Source organism: Protopterus annectens, chromosome 1.part2, assembly GCF_019279795.1.
Source record: "Protopterus annectens isolate FY-2018-M chromosome 1.part2, PAN1.0, whole genome shotgun sequence".
NCBI classification, from domain to species: domain Eukaryota; kingdom Metazoa; phylum Chordata; order Ceratodontiformes; family Protopteridae; genus Protopterus; species Protopterus annectens.
The window spans coordinates 508,981,585-509,000,552 of NC_056727.1; the positions used below are offsets into that span (position 1 = coordinate 508,981,585).

General features: G+C 44.1%; 1 protein-coding gene across 1 annotated transcript in view; it reads right to left on the bottom strand.

The window, feature by feature from the left end:
* MRPS5 (mitochondrial ribosomal protein S5) overlaps positions 1 to 18,968 on the bottom strand; it is a 1,107,643-nt gene that overhangs the window by 152,114 nt on the left and 936,561 nt on the right. The window contains exon 8 of the mRNA XM_044057334.1: positions 8,838 to 8,895. Within this exon, the coding sequence (XP_043913269.1) occupies positions 8,838 to 8,895 (58 nt within the window). The remainder of the gene's footprint in view (positions 1 to 8,837; positions 8,896 to 18,968) is intronic.

The following is an 18,968-nucleotide window of genomic DNA, read 5'->3' on the forward strand; positions in this document are numbered from 1 at the left end:
GAATGTCTGCAAAGAGACATCTTCAGAATCCTCTAAATCTGTGTCAGAGGTGACGGACTCAGGTGAGTCAATGTGTTTCCGCCAAATCAGGAGAGGCCTCGAAGAGGATGAGACCCCACAGGGGTTCTGAGGAGCTGGCTCTCTGCGGTCTGGGATGAGGGAGTGAGTCGACTGGCCGACTGTGGAGTAGAACCAGGTTCTCTGTCAGGCAGAGCCAGAGGTGAGAACCTCCCTCGGCACCGACAGTGATGGCTCATTGATGGACAGGGCAGGCATCGACTGATGAGTCGGGCTCTGAAGCATTTGGGCCAGTGCCTCGGACTTCCTCTGAAGGTCATGATCCTTATGGCTCCTTAGACAGCAGAGGAGATGCTGGGGATGGTGACCTAGATCTCTTCCTAGATGTGCTCAGTAGCTGGAGCCGAGGACCTGGAGGGCTTCCCAGAGACAGAGGAATCCTCAGGCTTGAGTAGACCCCTTAGGATCAATTTGTTCTTTCTTTCCTGCAGGACCCTGGGACTGAAGCCGTGGCATACAGCACAGGAGTCCTGCAGGTAAGTGTGACCGTCTGTCAGAGACATTTTCTGTTGTGTCTTTAGACATCTTAGAACAAGAAAGTGTAATCACACACACTCAGTCAAACACACTGATTACACCTTATCTTATTTTAAACTCAAAAATAAAACAACTATCAATAGTTTTAATTAAGAGAAGCAACACACACACACCACTAGGGAATGGAAGAAAGGGCCTGAAGGCCGAGGGAGAACTTAAGTTCTTGTGGGGAAGAAACGGGATTTTTGTGAAAAAAGGGGTAGAATTCCACTAAACTAAGGGAAACAAAAGTTAAAATTAAAAATAAAGGGGTTTAAGTATACTAACTTTACTGAAAGTTTGCTCACCAAGAAGCCGGTAGAAAACCAACACCTCGATCGCTGTAGCGGCAAACGAGATCTGAGGTAACTCAAGCCTAGCATTGTGGGATATAAGGGGAGCCTCGAGCCGGTGGAACCAACTCTCGAGCTTTTAGAGTGGCCGAGGTCGGCTCCGAACCCATCCAGCAAGAATGAAGGCGAGATAGACAACTTAACATCATCAGTTAAGTCATTCAATAAAACTTTTGTAGACTTGGATTATCATTGTTGATAGCAGCAAGACAGAGCAGATTTACCTGGCATTCTACATCAAAATATGGAATCCGAATTTATGTAATTGTCAACTGTCAAGCACTATTAATACTAAAAGCACTTCTTCTGCAGCCTTCTTTAATCTATTTGATTTACTACTACTGAACATCTCATTGTTGGCAAAATTCACCTTATTAATACCAAACACAGCATTTCACACAGTTTGACATATCCCCTTCATCCAGAAGAAAGAAAAGGCACAATTGTGAAAACGTTGCTATGGATTAATATAGACAAAGGGCTTCACAGAAGAAACAAAGAACTAATCGGATTTACAAAATGTCTTAGATGTAAGTCTGAGTCGTCTATGCACATCCAACGTGTACAGCACCTTCCCATTGGCAGACTGCAGAGAAGGGATAAAAAAGACACCAAATGAATAGACTGATTAAGAAAAAACTCATTCACCACCTTGGGCATAAAAGAAGGATGAGTACGAAGGGACAACTTGTCCTTATAAAACACCAAAAAAGGAGGACAAGCCATAAGGGCTTGAAGTTCAGACACCAGTCTGGCAGAAGTAAGGGCTAACAAAAGTACAATCTTCCAAGAGCAATGTTGCAAGAAAGCTAAGGCTGCAGGGCTCAAAAGGACCCTGGGTCAATTTTTCTAAAACAAAATTAAGATCCCAGGCAAGAGGAACAGGCTTCCTGGGAGGTCTATGATGAAGGATGCCTTTAAGGAAATAATTAGCTTCAAATCTAAGAGGGTAATAAAGGCAGACAAGCAGAAATAGCTGATATGTGGGCCTTAACAGATGAATAAGCCATCACCCAGCATTCAGCAATTCTCACAGATAAGAGAGAACCAAAGGAACATCCACAGAAGGTGGATCCAGGTTACGAAAAAGATAAACAGAAAACCTTTTCCAATTGGGTAAGTAGGATTTCCCTGAAATGGGTGTCCTGGCCTCCTGCAGGACCTCTAAGCATGTCCTCAGAAAAAAGGTGTCTGTGTGGAATCAAAATCCTATCACCCACAATGTCAGTTGAAGAGTGGACAGGTAGGGATGGATGAAAGATCCCTCGTCTTGTGTGAGTAGGTCCACCCTGTGAGTTAACTTGCGATGACTGCCCCTGGCTAAATGCAGAAGAGGGAACCAATGCTGTCTTGGCCAAAAGCGAGTCACCAACAAGATTTTGGGAGCATCCTGCCGAATTCTGAAGAGGACTTCTGGAATGAGGGGAAGGGGAGGGACAGCATAAAAAAATCCCCTTCCAACAAAAACAGAAGGTATCCAACTTCCAAACCACAGTTACAGAGGTCAGAGGAAGAAGGGACTGAAAAAAGGAAATGACAGTTAAGGCCTTGGGAGGAAGCAGTGATGCTGGCATAGGAAGAGTCTGGATCCTACACTCCAGAGAGACATGATCCTGAGAAGGAGTCAAAAAGGAATTTTTTGAGACCTAAAGCAAACTCCACGTTCTGCAAAAGGGAGAATGCAAGTGAAGATTTTGCAACAATATCTCTGGAGAGGATGCCTGAAAGAGTTAATCGTCCAAATAGAGAAAAACGGGATCCCCCTTAGCCTCCAAAAAGCAATTAGAAGAGTGAGGCATTTGATGAATACCGTTGGGGCAGTAGAAAGGAAAGGGCAAAGCAGAGAACTGAAAATGCCAGGAAGCAACAGAGAAATGTAAAGACTTCCTGAAATGGGGATTAATTGGGATATGGAGATAAGCAAAAGAGGGAAATCTAAGCCTGAGGAAGCAAAAGAGGGAACAAAGTCTGAAGAGACAACATTCAAAAAGAGGGAACCTTCAGAAATGTTTTTAGATGAAAGAGGTCTAAAACTGGTCTCCAAGTTCCCTCTTTCTTTGGTACTAGGAACATTCTGAAGTAAAACCCCTCCCCCCTGCCCCTTTGGGAAACTGGAACGTCTTGAATAGTACCCTGAGTCAAGAGGTCCTGAAGTGCTCCTGGAAAGAATGGACAGCTGTTCCTGAAGAGGCTGAGGAATTCTCATAAAAAGGGGAAGAGAATTCCAGACCATGAAATACCCTTGGTGGATAATTAACAAAACCCATGAGTCCTGAGTAATCTTCAACCAAACAGGGAGAGAGAGAAAAAGGCAAAGAGAAAGAGGAATGTGTCTGGAAAGAATAGGATAGTCAAACAGCACCTGGTTTATCAGGAAAATGAGACTTCTGGGGCACAGACGTCTGAGTAGCCTTAACAGGATGAGCCCATTTCCCACCTTTCTTGCCCTTGGGAGGAAGGCTAGATTGCCTACAAACACAGGCTGGCTAATTGGGGTAACTTCCATGAAACTTGGGTATAGGAGAAACAAAAACGTGTTTAATTCCTGGAAAGCCTTACCCTTATTATCCAGAGAAGCATTCATCAATGTAGCTTTAATATCATCAGGCAAAGGTTGAAGCTGAAGCCAAGAATATCTCCTCATCACAGACCCAAAGGCAGTAGCCCTAGAGGAAGCACCTGCTGCATCATAACTCACTTGATGGAATGATGAGCTACCTGGAAGGAAATCCCTAACAAGGAAAGAGCAGAAGTCTTCCCTTCAGAGTCTGGAAGATCAGAAATTACCTGACAAGCCTGGGAAAGAAGAGCCAACATGTACCTGGACATATGGGTCTGATAACTGACAGCCCTAAAAACTAAAGTAGCAGAGGTGTAAACCTTTTTTCCAAACCTTTCCATAGTTCTACTATCTTTGCCAGAAGACAATAACTTAGGTGAAGGAAGCAACTGAGATGGCTTGTCAGAAGCACAGACATCACCAAAGGGTCAGCAGAAGGGCACTTATAAATTTACAGTCCTCGGGCACTCTATAAAACCTATCGGGTTTCATGGATCGGGGGGGTAGGATTTAGGAGCCTTAGAAGCATTAAAAAAGGCATCCAGCAATGCAGCCAGAACAGCAGGTACAGCAGAAGGCCTGGGAGAGTCCATCTGCAGGAGCTCATAATACCTTTTCTGCACTTTAGAACCTGAACACAATCCCATTTAAAAAACTCCATCACTCTAGAGACTGTCCCTCTAAAATAAATTTCCTCAAAAGGAGTATCAGGACTAGTAGATTCCTCTTCCTCTGACCCATAATCTAAAGTGGAGGGAATCTGAGAGGAGTAGGCAAGGGAGTCCTCATCTGAATCTGCCTCCTCTGAGGAATCCTGTACAGGACCAAGGAGGAGCTGGAACAGAAACACTCTGTGGAGGTTTTAAAATCATCAAAGCATTAAACAGCCCCTCAGTGAAACTTTGCCATGCACTCTGAGGGTCCTTAGGAGCTGGAGTAATATGTTTAGTTTTCTGCTTTTTCTTTAAGGGGACATCCACCTTATGAAATGTAGAAGGTACCGACTTTGAGGAATACTCCTAGCCCCCTCATAAATAATCAGCCTCGGTTCCCCCTGAACATCCAATGTGGATGTCTGCAAAGCCTTCAAGGACGTGCCTAAATTGGGATCTCGCCGGACTTTAAACCAGTCATGGTCGAAGAATCCAACAATGGAGCCAGGTGAACCTCCGGGCTTTCACTCACCTTGGAAGCGACATCTGGTGGAGGCTGTACAGCAGATGAATCCTGCCTAGACTTCCTGGGATTCATCTTCATGGATGGGTGCCTCTCAGAGCAAAAGTTCCTTCCACTGCATCTTTAGCTAAAAGCTTAAGACATTGTTTCGACAGATACAAAGCCAAAGAAGAAAGAATACTATGGAGGGTTTTGGGAAAAAAAAGCCTGACAGACTGAACAGGATGTATGGTCATGGGAAGCACTGCTTGTGACGGTCTTTTTGGTGAATCCGACTCCCACACTGCCATTTACCCTTTCTTGAATGACATAAAACCCCACAAGCAACAAATAAAATGATAAAATATGAAAAAAAAAAGAAAAACGAGGCACTTATCTGCAACGGCTTGGTAAACCAGGAATGGAATGGGAGTTCAGACTGATGATTCAGAGATGGCGTTCAGACTGGCGGCAAAGAAGTTTTGAGGGTGGTATGTTTGGACTCACCTTTTTGCCCTACTCTACAGAAAGAGTGTATGTGTGATGTACTGCGTACCTTAAAGCAACCTAAAGACTTCGGTATACACACTCAGGTCACCCCACAACAAGTAGAAGTATGACTGTCACTGTCCATATGGGTGTGAATGACCTGAGACGCACTTCCCTGGACTACATGAAAAGAGACATGGAGGAGCTCTTGGATTATATGGCCAGGCAGGTATGACCCTAGGCCTGAGCAGTATCCTACCATCGTCCAGAATACCACCACAGTGCAATGATCGACTTCAACAATTGGCTAAGTTTCTGGTGTCATTCTAAGGGGGATCCAGTATCTGTCTACTTGGGATGACATGACTGACCGACTTTGATGCTTTGCCAGAGATGGCCTGCATTTGTCACCGCTGGGTTTCCTAATACTGGCTAAGGCTCTCGCCACCCCTTAGTGCCTTTTTTAGGTGATGTTTCAAAGACCAAATTACCACCGTAACAGCTAAAAATAAATGCATTCTGAGGGTCATGCTGCTCAACGTTAGAAGTCTAAATCTCAAGATGCACTTGCTCGAAGCACTCCTTAAAATGGAGAACATCGACATTTGTGCTGTAATGAAGACCTGGTTTAAAGCATCAGAAGGCATCCTTGCACTACCAGGTTATAACTCATTCCACACCTTTCGGCCTGAGAACATGGACCAAAGCCCCAAAGGCGGTGGTGTCTTCATATTCATAAAGGATATGCACACCTCCAGACTAGTAGCCTAGCATAACACATCTGAGATACTTCAGGTACAACTGACATTGGGTAAGACAGCTATTCAGGTCGTAGCTTGCTATAGGTCCCCAGCCATGCTCCAAGACTCTCACTCCATGTTCCTAAGCACCCTAGAAACTATTAGGGTCCAACCCAACAATCTCATACTAGGTGACTTCAACTACTCCTCCAGCAACTGGGAAAACTACTCATGCACCAATACACAGGCCCAACGCTTCCTGGAATTCATCAATTCCAATGCCCCAGACCAGTTCATTCTTACCCCCACTAGAGGAACAACATCCTTGATCTAGTTATTACTAACATGGGCAACCGTTGCTCTACACCAATAGTCAATTCCTCCTTGGTTAGATCCGACCACAAACTAATCACCATGGAAATACACATCTCACCCACACCTCCTGCAAAGGTAACCCACCATGAAAAACTTCTCCAAAGCTGACTTTGGGCTCCTAAAAACAGAGGAGGCTAACTTCACAGTACCCATGTCAATGGAAAATAGATGTATGACTGCCGAATCAAACACCAGTGCACTGTACGAACACGTACATAAATGCATGGAACTAGCCATGCCCAACAGAACCAAGACGTTCTCCTCTAAAAACAGGAAGCCAATCTGGTGGTCCCCTGCCATTAATAAACTCTACAACAGAAGGAAGAAACTGTTGCAGAAAAAGGTGAAGTCCCAATACTGGAAAAGCTCCCTTGTTAGCCTCAACAAAAAGTTGAGATCCCTCATTAAACCTCTAAAGCCAGCTATAAGGCAGAATTGCGGCAGACACTAAAAACAACCAAAAAGCCTTCTATAGTTATATCAGGAAACTCCACGGCAACACCCAGGTTTGCTCTGAGTTACTGCACAATGGTATCTCCTATACTGAGCCAACAGATATTGCCAAACATACTGGCAGAGAGATTCAGTGCCAACTTTACCCCCCCAAAAGGACCAATCACAATATCTGAGAAATGCCAGGCACCCAGCATTACTGCAGCACAGGTTAAAGCTGCATTGTCCAAGGCCAAGAACACAGCTTCCACGAGACCCGACAATATCCCTTACATGTGTTCTACATGAACTACAAAGTGAACTGACACCACATTCGTGTGCCCTGTTCAATCACAGCCTCAACTCAGCCTTTGTCCCCTACTGAATGGTGCACTGCTACAGTCATCCCTCTCCATAAAGGAAGAGCAACTACAGACCCTGGAAATGATCGTCCCATTAGCCTGATGAGTCTGATATGTAAGGCACTGGAGCGCATCATCATGAACCTAATTAAAAAGGATATAGGGAATCTCCAAACTCTAGATCCCATGCAATTTGGTTTTGTGAAAGACAGATCATGCCTGCTCAACCTAGTTGACTTCTTTGAGTCAGTCACCAGAACTAAGGCTGACAGCAAGGCAATTCATACAGCCTACTTCGGATCTGTCCAAGGACTTTGATGTCATTCCCCACTCAGGAGTTATTGATAAACTCACCAAACTAGGCATCAACCCCTATATCACTAGGTGGGTTGCAAACTGGCTCACAGACAGAACCCACAGTGTGAAAGTAGAGGACTCAAGTCAGACTGCCGACCAGTCACGAGGGGAGTCCCACAGGGATCGGTCCTGGGTCCTCTCCTATTTGAAATCTACTTTTCAGAAGTCCAGAACAACATGGAGGGTCTCTGGCTGACCAAGTTGGCAGACGACTGCAAGCTGGGAGCCATTATTAACTCCCCAAGTGATGCAGACATCCTACAGAAAGGCCTCACTGAGGCCAATGACTGGTGTCGAAACCATGGCCATAAGCTTCATACCAAAAAATGTGTCGTCATCCACTTTGGGAAAAACTCAGTTCCCACTAATTACCACATCGATGGGAGCCCACTGAACACTGAAGGTGTTATAAGAGATCTGGGGACACGGGTTGACAGCAACCTCTCCTTCGACAACCATACTGCCACTGTAGTCAGAAAGTCGTATTTGGCACATCTCATTACAAAGTGTTTTGCATCCTGGAAAAAAGAGGTCATCATCTCTCTACTATTCCTTCATTAGGCCAGTCATCTAGTATAATGCCCCATTTGGTATGCACTTCACTAGACACATGCAACAACTGGAAAGGCCACACAAGTACCTCACGAGGAGGATCCTAGGCCTTAAAAACATGTCTTACACGGACAGACTCAAAAAACTTCAGCTATTCTCTATCTCATATCGTCTACTAAGAAGCGATCTCTGCTTGACTTACAAAACCATGTCTGACCCAGCTCTGTTAAAAATGCTACATCTAAAGAAATACAAATCCCTCCACAACACACGCTTCAGAGACCTCAACCTCATTACCACAATCAACAGAACATGCTGGATGGACAGGTTCATAATCCAGAGACTGCCCATGCTCTGGAATAGACTTCCCATACATGTCAAGCAGAGCACCTCACTGGCCCTCTTCAAGAGAAATCTTGATGAGTGGATGGGAAATAGAAAGTTCACCCTGAGGAATCACTGCAGTGGCTCTACTTGATAGAGGCTTTATGAACTAACGTCGGGTGGCACGATGCCAGGGCACTTCTATGGGCTAGGCTTGTAAATGCTCCAGGGTCTTTAGCCTAGTACGCATCTATGGACCTATGAACTTGCCGGATGTCAGGCTGCCCTAGGCAGGGGATCCCTATTGTAATGAATACTACAACAGTGAAATGGAAGGACACCTGTAAGCACAACATCTGGCCAGTTGTCTTTACACAATGACCTATGTCACATACTCTGATTCTGATTCACTTCACATACTGTGTAAATGACAATCAAGTTTAGCTTATAAATTATTTAAATTTTATTTTAAATAAGCATTATATGACTTTCAAGAAAAAAACTATACCACTCAAACTATTAAAACTAAGATGGAAACACTTACTGGTATGGTTGTTGTACCTCTCAATGAAGTACAAGAAGTGAACAGCTCTGTTCTTTGCCTAAAGCAAGGAGAGAAGTGTAACAGACATCAACTGATAGTTTGATCAATAAAATGTTGCTTGTTCTAACTTTTCCTGCTTAGCAAAGTTTATAAACTTATAACACAGTGTAAAAAGAAAGCGGCTTGTCAGTGAGCATTTCCTAACAATAAGAAGCATTAAGGCCATTGTAGTAACTTGAAAAAGAAAGTGCTGAAAGGTAAAATCTAAAGAAATTTGACAAAATATAGATAATTGTGTAACCATCAATAAAACAGACAATGAAAGCAAAATTATCTAATGATGCATTTAAATTTACTGCCTTCTATCACAAGGTTTAAGAAAGGAGAATAACCTCCCCATTTAACCTGTTTTGTTTCCTTCCACCATAATTTTTTTTGTTTTACTTAAGTCCTAGCTGTGCACAAAGCCACTGACAGTTGAAGAAGTGAATCACCCCAGTTTACAGGCATTAAGAATTATATCACTCTCTGTAAATGAAAAACATTAAGTATAATAAAGTTGTGTGAGAGATGCACTATAAGAGTAGATAACTGACACTACAGCTGTCTTTTATGAACAGTGAGGTGTAAGGTGCACTCAATTAACTTGAAATCCTTAATAATGTGTATGCCCCCTACAGGGCTGCTCACTATCCCGAAGTTGTCTAGTTTTAGTTGAGCCCAAGCACCTTACAATGTTAACATAAGCAATAAGAAGTAACTCAATAAAAACACAAAATAGTAAAACCTAACCATACTTGGCATGTCAAAATATGTTAGATACACCCACATAACACAGGCAAGACTAGATTAATCTTTCAGTGTCAAAAACTGCAACTTGGATTTAAACATATCCTCTCCATTTTATTTATTGTCATTTGTTAACCGGGTTAGTCCAACTGAGCCAAGGGCCCATTTTCAGTGGAGACCTGAGAAGAAAAGCTCTGGATACAAGTAACAATATCACAGAAGTATCAAAAACATATCACAAGAATAGTTACATTTACAATGCTGCACTGAGGAATTGGAATCCCTTTTTTTATATAATTTTGTTCAAGATGCAGAAAAATCAGGTACATAACATCAAATAAGTCCAATATGCCAAAGTATATACAGGTAACAGCTAGAAAAGTACAGTTGTGTACACTTACCATAAATGTAGATGTTTGAGTGTATTCACTGTTGCAGTCATTACAATTGGGTTATCCTGCTAGCATGCTACCCTTAGTCGGCATGAATTCCAAAGTCTAAGTCCGGCGTCAGTTGCTGTCGCCTCTTCCCTGACGTCAGTGCGCCAGGGGTATAAAAGATGCAGCCGACGCCATTTTCTTCAGTTTTTCTTGCCCCAGATGTCAGGTGCCCCCAAAAGGGTAGGCTAAAAATATGTCAATAAAACATTCATGCACCAAAGTATATATTTTGCATTCATCTACAAGCAAATATACCACATAGGTTGTATAGAATAGAAAAGTACAGAGAAGTTCCAGCAAAGAAATGGGGGATGGCGGGTGGGTAACCTGCACTGCAACAGTGAATACACTCGAGCATCTAAGTGTACACAACTGTACTATGTTTTTCGTGTTTCACTGATACAGTCATTACAACTGGGTAGAATCCCAAAGCTAAGGTTGGGAGGTTGGAGCTAAATAGCATTAGGAGAGGCTATTAGGCCCTGCAGAAATGCAGTGGAAAAGCCTGCCCTGGATTTAGAGTAGAGTTGTAAGTGATGGTGCTTTGTGAAGGTGTGCACTGAACACCAAGTAGCAGCCTCTAAAATGTCTTTGGTTGGTACTCCCCTGAGGAAGGCTGCTGAAGTGGCTGCTGCTCTGGTTGAATGTGGCCTAATGCCCTTAGGTACTGGCTTACCATGTTGTGAATAGCAGAAATGAATGCAGTGGCCTATCCACTTTGAAATGGTCTGCTTTGAGATAGCCTTTCCTTGTGATCCTGCAGCATATGCCACTAGTAATTGCTCCATCTTTCTGAAAGCTTTGGTTCTGTTCAAAAAGAAGCATAGCTGCCTGTGTATGTCCAAAGAATGCAGAATTCTCTCCCCCTTATTCATAGGTTCATACTAGGCTATCTGCCCTAGGGCATTTATAAGCCTAGCCAGAATGTGTTTGGCTTTCGCCACCCATTTTAAATTTATTTTGCTATGCCCTTTTTCGAGGTTAGTATACTGTGCCTCTGTCTAAAAGTGACACAGAAGTGATACCCGGGGTAAACCTACAATCTCCCATCCACTCATCAAGATTCCTCTTGAAGAGAGTCAATGAGGGACTCTGCCTAACCTGGACTGGGATTTTATTCCAGAGTGAAGGGAGCCTCTGGGTTATGAATCTGTCCCTCCAGCATGTCCTATTTATTTCAGTGCTGAGGTTCAAGTCTCTCGGGGGCGTATCTCGATGGGATTTGGATTTTCTGAGGTGCAGCATGTCCATTAATTCCGGGTTGGACATGGCTTTATACGTCAGGCACAGATTGCCTCTGAACAGGCGGTATGCCACTGAGTAGAGCTGGAGTTTCTTTAACCGGGCAGCATATGGCATCTGTTTGAGCCCTTTGATCCTCTTGGTGAGGTACTTTTGGGGTCTTTCCAGTTGCTGCAGGTGTCTGGTAAGGTACATCCCAAAAGGGGCATTGTACTCAATTATGGGCCTGATGAGGGATGAGTAAAGAGGCACGATGACCTCCCCTGATCTAGATGTGAATCCCTTCATGATTAGGTGGGCTATATAAAATGTTTTTCTAACCACTTTCGCCATGTGGTTGTCAAATGAGAGATTGCTATCAACTTGGGTCCCCAATTACTTCTTCTGTACTTAATGGATTACCACCTATGTGGTAATTTGTTTGCACTTTGTTTTTGCTAAAGGGGATGACTATACACTTTTTGGCATTTAGCTTGAGGCCATGGCTCTGGCACCAGTTGTCTGTTTCTATGAGGCCCTTTTGGAGGATGCTTGTGTCGGCTGGAGAGTCGATTATGGCGCCCAGTTTGCAGTCATCTGCGAACTTGGTCAGCCACAGTCCTTCCGTGTTGGCCTGTACCTCCGAGAAATATATACCGAACAAGAGAGGTTCCAGGACTGAGCCTTGTGGGACACCACTTGTAACTGGTTTGGAGTCTGACATGGCTCCAGCAATTCTAACCATGTGGGTTCTGTCCTTGAGCCAGTTTGCAATCCATCTAGTGACATAGGGGTTTATATTTAAGCTGGTGAGCTTATCTATAATGCCCGAGTGGGGTATTGTATCGAAGGCTTTTGTGAGGTCCAGGTAGGCTGTGTGGACCACCTTCCCCTCATCAATGGCCTTGGTGACTGTTTCAAAGAAATCAACCAGGTTTAAGAGGCAGGATCTGCCCTTAACAAAGCCGAACTGGGTAGGATCCAGTGTCTGTAGGTCCCCAATATCTTTATTTATGAGGTCCATGATGATCCTTTCCATAGCTTTGCAGACCAAGCTAGTCAGGCTTATGGGGCGATAGTTTCCAGGATCCGTTGAGGCACCACCTTTATGGAGAGGGACCACCGTTGCTGTACGCCACTCTTTGGGCACATATCCTGTAGTAAGGCTGAGATTGAACAGTAGTTTTATGTTTGGATTTAGCTCTTCTTGGAGTTCATGTAGGATGCAGCCCGGGACACCGTCTGGTCCCTTTGATGCTGTGTGTTTTGCTTTGGTGAGGGCGGCTCTTACCTGAGCATCTAAGATGTCAGGGGGGCAGCACTCTGCTGGGATAGATATTTGCCCTTTTGGTGGGGAGGGGGGGAGAGAAGTTTGCACTGAACCTGTCAGCTAGGATGTTGGCAATGTCTGTGGGTTCAGTGTATTTTTTGTCATTTTGGACTAATTCTGAGAATATCTGGGAATTACCACCCAGGTTCCTAACATAACTAAAGAAAGCCTTGTGATTATCCTTAGTGTCCTGTGCAATTTTTCTCTCGAAGCTGGCCTTAGACAATTTTATGAGTGCCCATAGTTTTTTGCTAATATTGATCAGTGATGCCTTCCCTTTTTGGGATTTTGCTCTATCATTTAGTAGCTTCCTCCTTCTATTGTATAGTTTGTTTATGGCTGGGGTCCACCAGACAGGACGTCTGCCTTTGGAGGATTGGGTCTTGGTTTTATTTGGGATCGCATGATCCATGCATTCCTGAAGGTGTTCATAGAATGCATTTATAAAGGATTCTGCGGTCTGGGCCGTATTTTCCACAGGCCCGGGGGCTTTGAAGGATTCCACCTCGGTTTTGAGGAGTGTGCAATTTGCTTTAGAGAAGTTTTTCACTGTGGTTTTCTGGGCAGGGGTTGGGGTCGGGATGTGAATATCCAGTGAGATTAGTTTATGGTCTGATCTTACCAGTGAGGAATACACTTCTGGTCTGGAGCATAGAGTCCCCATGTTGGTGATGATCAGGTCCAGTATGTTTTCCCCTCTTGTGGGAGTGGTAACAAGTGGTTTCATAGCATTTGAGTTTATAAATTCTAAGAACCTTTGGGCTAGGGTGTTGGAGCTAGAGTAATGCTCCCAGTCTATGTTTGGGTAGTTGAAGTCGCCCAATATAATGGTGTTTGGAGAGACCTTCATATTTTCCAGTGTTCTCAGAAAGGCCGAGTGGGGTTCCTGCATTTGGGAGGGTGGTCTGTAGCAGGCTATAAACTGGAAGGCAGTTTTACCCACTGTTAGTTGCACATGGATAGTCTCTGATGCTTCGTGCTTTGCCACCAACCTGGAGGTGTGGGTATCTTTGATGAATATCGATACTCCCCCTCCTTTTGTGGTTCGGTCCAAGTTTTGGGGCCGAAAAGCATGGTATGAGGTATAACCTGGTAGTGCTGGGGTGCTCCCGGGAGCCCTGAACCAGGTTTCTGTTACTGCACAGATATCGATGTTCTCCATGCTAAGGAGAGTTTCGAGTGTGTGCATCTTGAGGTTTAGATTTCTGGCGTTGAGTAGCATTACTCTTAGTTTCTTATCCCTTGTGATACCTATGGAGGTGGGTTTGTCTTTTGAGCCTTGCCTAAAAAGGCACTATGGGTGTAGCAAGAGCCTTTGCCAATATCCAAAAGCCCAGGGGTGACAGGTGCAATCCGTCCCTAGCAAAGCATCGTGGCTTGTCGAGCATATCATCCCAAGCTGACAGGCATTGGATCCCCTTTGAATGACACCAGTACTTAAGCCAGTTGTTGAAATTGATCATCTTGTCTTCATATTGTGGCATCATTCTTGGTGAGGGTAAGATGCTACTCAAGGTCAGGCTCATACCGGCCTGGGATACATGCTCAGAGAGCTCCTTTATGTCTCTTTTCATGTAGTCCAGGGAGGTACGTCTCAGGTCATTCACACCAGCATGGACAATGACTGAGTCATATTTGTACTTGCCTTGGAGTGACCTGAGTGCTTGTGTTATGTGGCGGATCCTAGCGCCCGACAGGCTGCTCACCGTGACCCTCTCCTTGTTCAGCCTGGTGAGCGGGACGTCAGTGTGCCTGACGATAGAGTCACCTATTACAAGTGTATCAGGTGTGTTGTTTAGTCTTAAGGGCTGTGACTGTAGGGCACACTGGCTTTGTGAGATATGTGTTGCACGTGTTTTGTTTTGGGGTAGCGGTTGCTTGGGTGTCTGCTTTGGAGGTCTCTGCTGCTTAGGCAGATCTTTATTTAGAGCCTCCGAATATGTTTTTGTGTGATTATTTGTTTGGTTTGCTGTCGTGGTATGTCTATGTGAGACTGGAATTGTAGTGAGTGTGGTTTCCTTCTCCTCCTGACTGGTTATGCCAGTACTGAGTTGAGAGAGCTTAGCCTCCAGTTTGGCTATATGGTTGAATCTCTCACATGTGTTGGAATTTGTTGGGAGGAGGAGAGGGTTGTCTGTGTACATGAGGCAGTTGTAACATTGCCTCAAGATTCCCAGATTCACCAGTTGGACCGGAGAGGAGATTGACAACTGACCTTTGGACATGCTAGAATAATATTGGGAATTCCTTAATAATTGAAAACAAGGGCCAGTGGGGAGTGAGGGTGTAGTGCTTTTAATTTTTAGTGCTGACTTATATAATTGCTTTAGCGAGCAAGTGCCAGGTAACTTAAGTGCAATGTGTCACAGGTAACTTAAATGCAAAAACAACAAACAGTAACTTTCTTTCAAGTGAAACAAGGAAATAAGTACAGTAAGCAATGCAGATATCACTAGTGATCCACAGAAGCACTGAAGCCACGTATTAGGTGGAATTAGCGTTCCAGGGAAATAACAAGCAAACAAACAACAAGCATATAAACAAAGCTAGATTCAGCAGGCCTGGATCTAGTCTGTGCTACAGGAAACAAGGTGTACCAATTTCAGTAAGATACAGTTCAAATATTCAGGCACTATAAACCTTTAACCAGAAATTCCTAGCTCAGAAGGGCAGAGTCCAGCCTCTTCTCCCACAAGAGTGCAGACCACGAACCTTCTTAATGTAAAATAACTGGCCTGAAGCCCAAGTGCTTAAACCAGAACTAATACACTTTAAGAATAACAGACACTGGGCTCTCAATCAGCAGTTCCCAACTTAGAAGGATGAAAGCTACCTGTCCTGCCACCACAGTGCATGCCACAAACCTTCCTAATGTAAAACAACTGGTCTGAAGCCCAAGTGCTTAATCCAAAAGACTTAGAATGATAGCTACACTTTAATCAAGTTACTACCAAGCAGTAATAAATACAATTGAATACTTTAGAGAATGCCTGGATTAGTGCTCAAGTTACACAAACAAAGCTGGATCCAGCAGGCCCGAATCCAGTCTATGCCACAGCAAACAAGGCGCACCAACTTCAGTCAGAAGCAGTTCAGATATGCATGCACTATACGCCTTTAACCAGAAATTCCCAGCTCAGAAGGGCAGAGTCCAGCCTCTCCTCCCACAAGAGTGCAGACCACGAACCCTCTTAATGTAAAATAACTGGCCTGAAAGCCCAAGTGCTTAAACCAGAATTAATACACTTTTAGAATAACAGACACTGAGCCCTCAATCAGCAGTTCCCAACCTAGAAGGATGTAAGCTACCTGTTCTGCCTCTACAGTGCAGACCACAAACCCTCTCAGTGCAAAACAACTGGTCCGAAGCCCAAGTGTTTAAACCAAAAGGCTTAGAATGAGTTACACCAAGCAGTAATAAATACAATTGAGTACTTTTAACATGATGCAAAAGTAAAATAAAGTAGGTAGAACTACAAGTACAGTAAAAGCAGATGAAATTTTTTTTTTTTTCTGAACAAGTGCTGAGATCAAAGAAACAGATTTGAGTGCTGAAACTAGAAAACTGGCTAGTTATAAGAAAAAAATGTGGGTTTGGATAAAAAGTAGGAAGATGAATAGTTTGGTTGAGGGCCACACTGGACACTACCTTAGGCATAAATGTCGGGTTTGTCCTCAGAGAAAACCTGTCTGGATAAAAAATGATAAAAGGTTCCACAGCCATGAGTGCCTGTAGCTCTGAGACTCGTCTTGCAGAAGTTATTTCTAGGAGCAGAGCTGTTTTCCAAGATAAAAACTTTATATCAGCTGTAGCGGCTGGCTCAAAAGGAGGTAGGGTGAGTTTTTCCAAGACATAATTGAGGTCCCATGCAGGTATTGGCGATCTCCTTGGCGGCCTTAAATTTTTGGCCCCTCTGAGGTACTGCCTTAATAAAGGATGAGAAAAGATTGGTGGCTCTGTATTGTAATGAGCCAAAATGGCAGAGGCATGAATTTTTATAGATGAAAAGGATAGGCCTTTGTCCAGCATCTCAGTCAAGTATTGCAAAATCTGAGGAATATTTGGTACATCTGTGTCAATTCCTTGTGCCTAGTTCCAAGCACAGAATCTCTTCCATTTTCCAGCATAGGATTTTCTAGTACTAGGCCTCCAACATGACATTCATCACCACTTTAGTGAGAGGTGTGTTTTGTATGACTACATTATCTGCCATGCTGCCAGATTTAAGGTCTTGAGTTGGCTGTGCAGGATCTGATTGTTCTGCTGGGACAGTAGATGAGGCACTTGAGGTAAGGTCCAGGCTGGGCATTGAGACAAGTTCCTTAGGATTGGATACCAGTACCGGTGTGGCCAGTCTGGGGCAATCAGTATCATTTTTGGCTTCTCCTGTCTGGCCTTTAGGAGTACCTTGGGGAGGAGAGGCAGAGGAGGAAAGGCATATACTGTTAAGTTTTTCCAGCTGAAAGATAGGGCATCCACTTTACATGCTTGTCTGTGATAAGTCCTTGTGCAGAATCTCTTCAGTTGGCAGTTGTGAGGTGAGGCAAATAGATCTATGTCCGGGTATCCCCATTTCCTTGTTACCATGCTGAAGACTTGTGGATCCAATTTCCACTCGTGGGGATCTATGAGGTTTCCGCTTAGTTCGTCTGCCAGAGTATTTATCTTTCCTGGCAGGAATTGTGCCTGCAGATGTACTTGGTAAGTCAATGCTGTGTCCCACAAAGTCATGGCTAGTCTGTAAAGGAGGTAAGAATGAGTACCTCCCTGCTTGTTTATATACCACATAACCGTGGTATTGTCTGTCTTTATCAGTAGTTGTCCCAGATGAAGTAGGTCCTTGAAGGCTGTCAGGGCATTTTGAACAGCAGCATCTCTTTTTGACTTGATATGTAGGTGCATTTGGTTTGCGGACCATGTGCCTTGAATTCATCTTCCTGCCACGTGGGCTCCCCAGGCATAATCCGATGCATCCGTTGTTAAAGTCTGTGTGGCTGGGAGTAGAGTGAATGGCTGTCCCTCGTTCTGGTGACACTCCTTCGCCCACAATCGAAACTCCTGTTGCAGGCAGGGAATGAGAGTAACCATTGTTTCCAGGCTGTGGCAATGTTGAGTCCAAACACTTTTTAGGTACCATTGAAGTTTCCTCATATGCAGTCTTGCATATGGAATTAGTAGAATGCAGGATGCCATGAAGCCCAAAGCCTGCAGAATTTTTCTTGCAGATAACTGGGCCTTTGTTGCCAACAGTTTGAAATAGGTAGTCAGCTGCCTTTATTTGTCTGGCGTGAGATAAGTAATCTGGGCAGTTGTATTTAAGCTTGCACCCAGGAATATTATCTCTTGAGAGGGTACTAGTTTTGATTTCTGTTCGTTGACTGTGTACCCTAGGCATGGTAGTAATCTCTTTACAAACGCCAGATGCTGTAGTAGAATATCCTTGTTCTCTGCTTGAATGAGGCAGTCGTCCAAGTAAGGATATATTTGTATTCCTCTTTGTCTGCAGTATGCAATTACTGGTGCCAGGCACTTTGTGAAGACCCTGGGTGCAGTAGATAAGCCAATGGGCAGTGCAGAGAATTGGTAGTACATTGAGCCAGCTCTGAATCTGAGGTATCTTCTGCATGTTTGTCTGATTGGGACATGCAGGTATGCCTGTTTTAGATCTAAAGTCACACGCCAAGACTTCTTGCCCAAAATGGGCAGAAGCTGCATTAGAGTCAACATTTTGAATTTTGGAATATCCATATATGTGTTTAGAATAGATAGGTCCAGTATTGGTCTCCAGGCTTTGTCCTTTCTGGGTACCAAGAACAGTCTTGAATAGAATCCTTGACCCTGCTCTTGCTCTGGTACTTGTTGAATGGCCCTCATGTCCATGAGGGATGAGACTTGTTTTGTGCCTCTGCCCAATGATGTTTTGGCAGGTCTGGCCAACCGTTTGCCCTTGGCAGGGTATGGAAGCGAAACTTGTAGCCTTGTGACACTATGTTTAAGACCCATTTGTCCTGGGTTATTATGTGCCAATTTTGAGAAAAAAGTGCTAGTTTTCCCCCTAAAGGTGCTACCAGAAGATAAGTGCTTGGTGCAGGCAGGGGGAAGTCATTGGGACTGTTTCCTGTATGGCTGTGATTTGTCTTCTCCAGTTTTGGAGGTAGAAGCACCCCATTGTTTAGACCTGTACAAACCTTGGGGCTGGGATTTGCCCTGGGGTGTCTGTATCTGCCCCTTTGTGGCCTGTCCGACACTGGAAAGGACCAATTCTTTGTAGGCCAGTGTCTGCTAAATCTTGGAGGCTGTACCTGTAAGAAATCCTTGACTGTTTGCACAGATTTAGTTTTGTCCTCCAT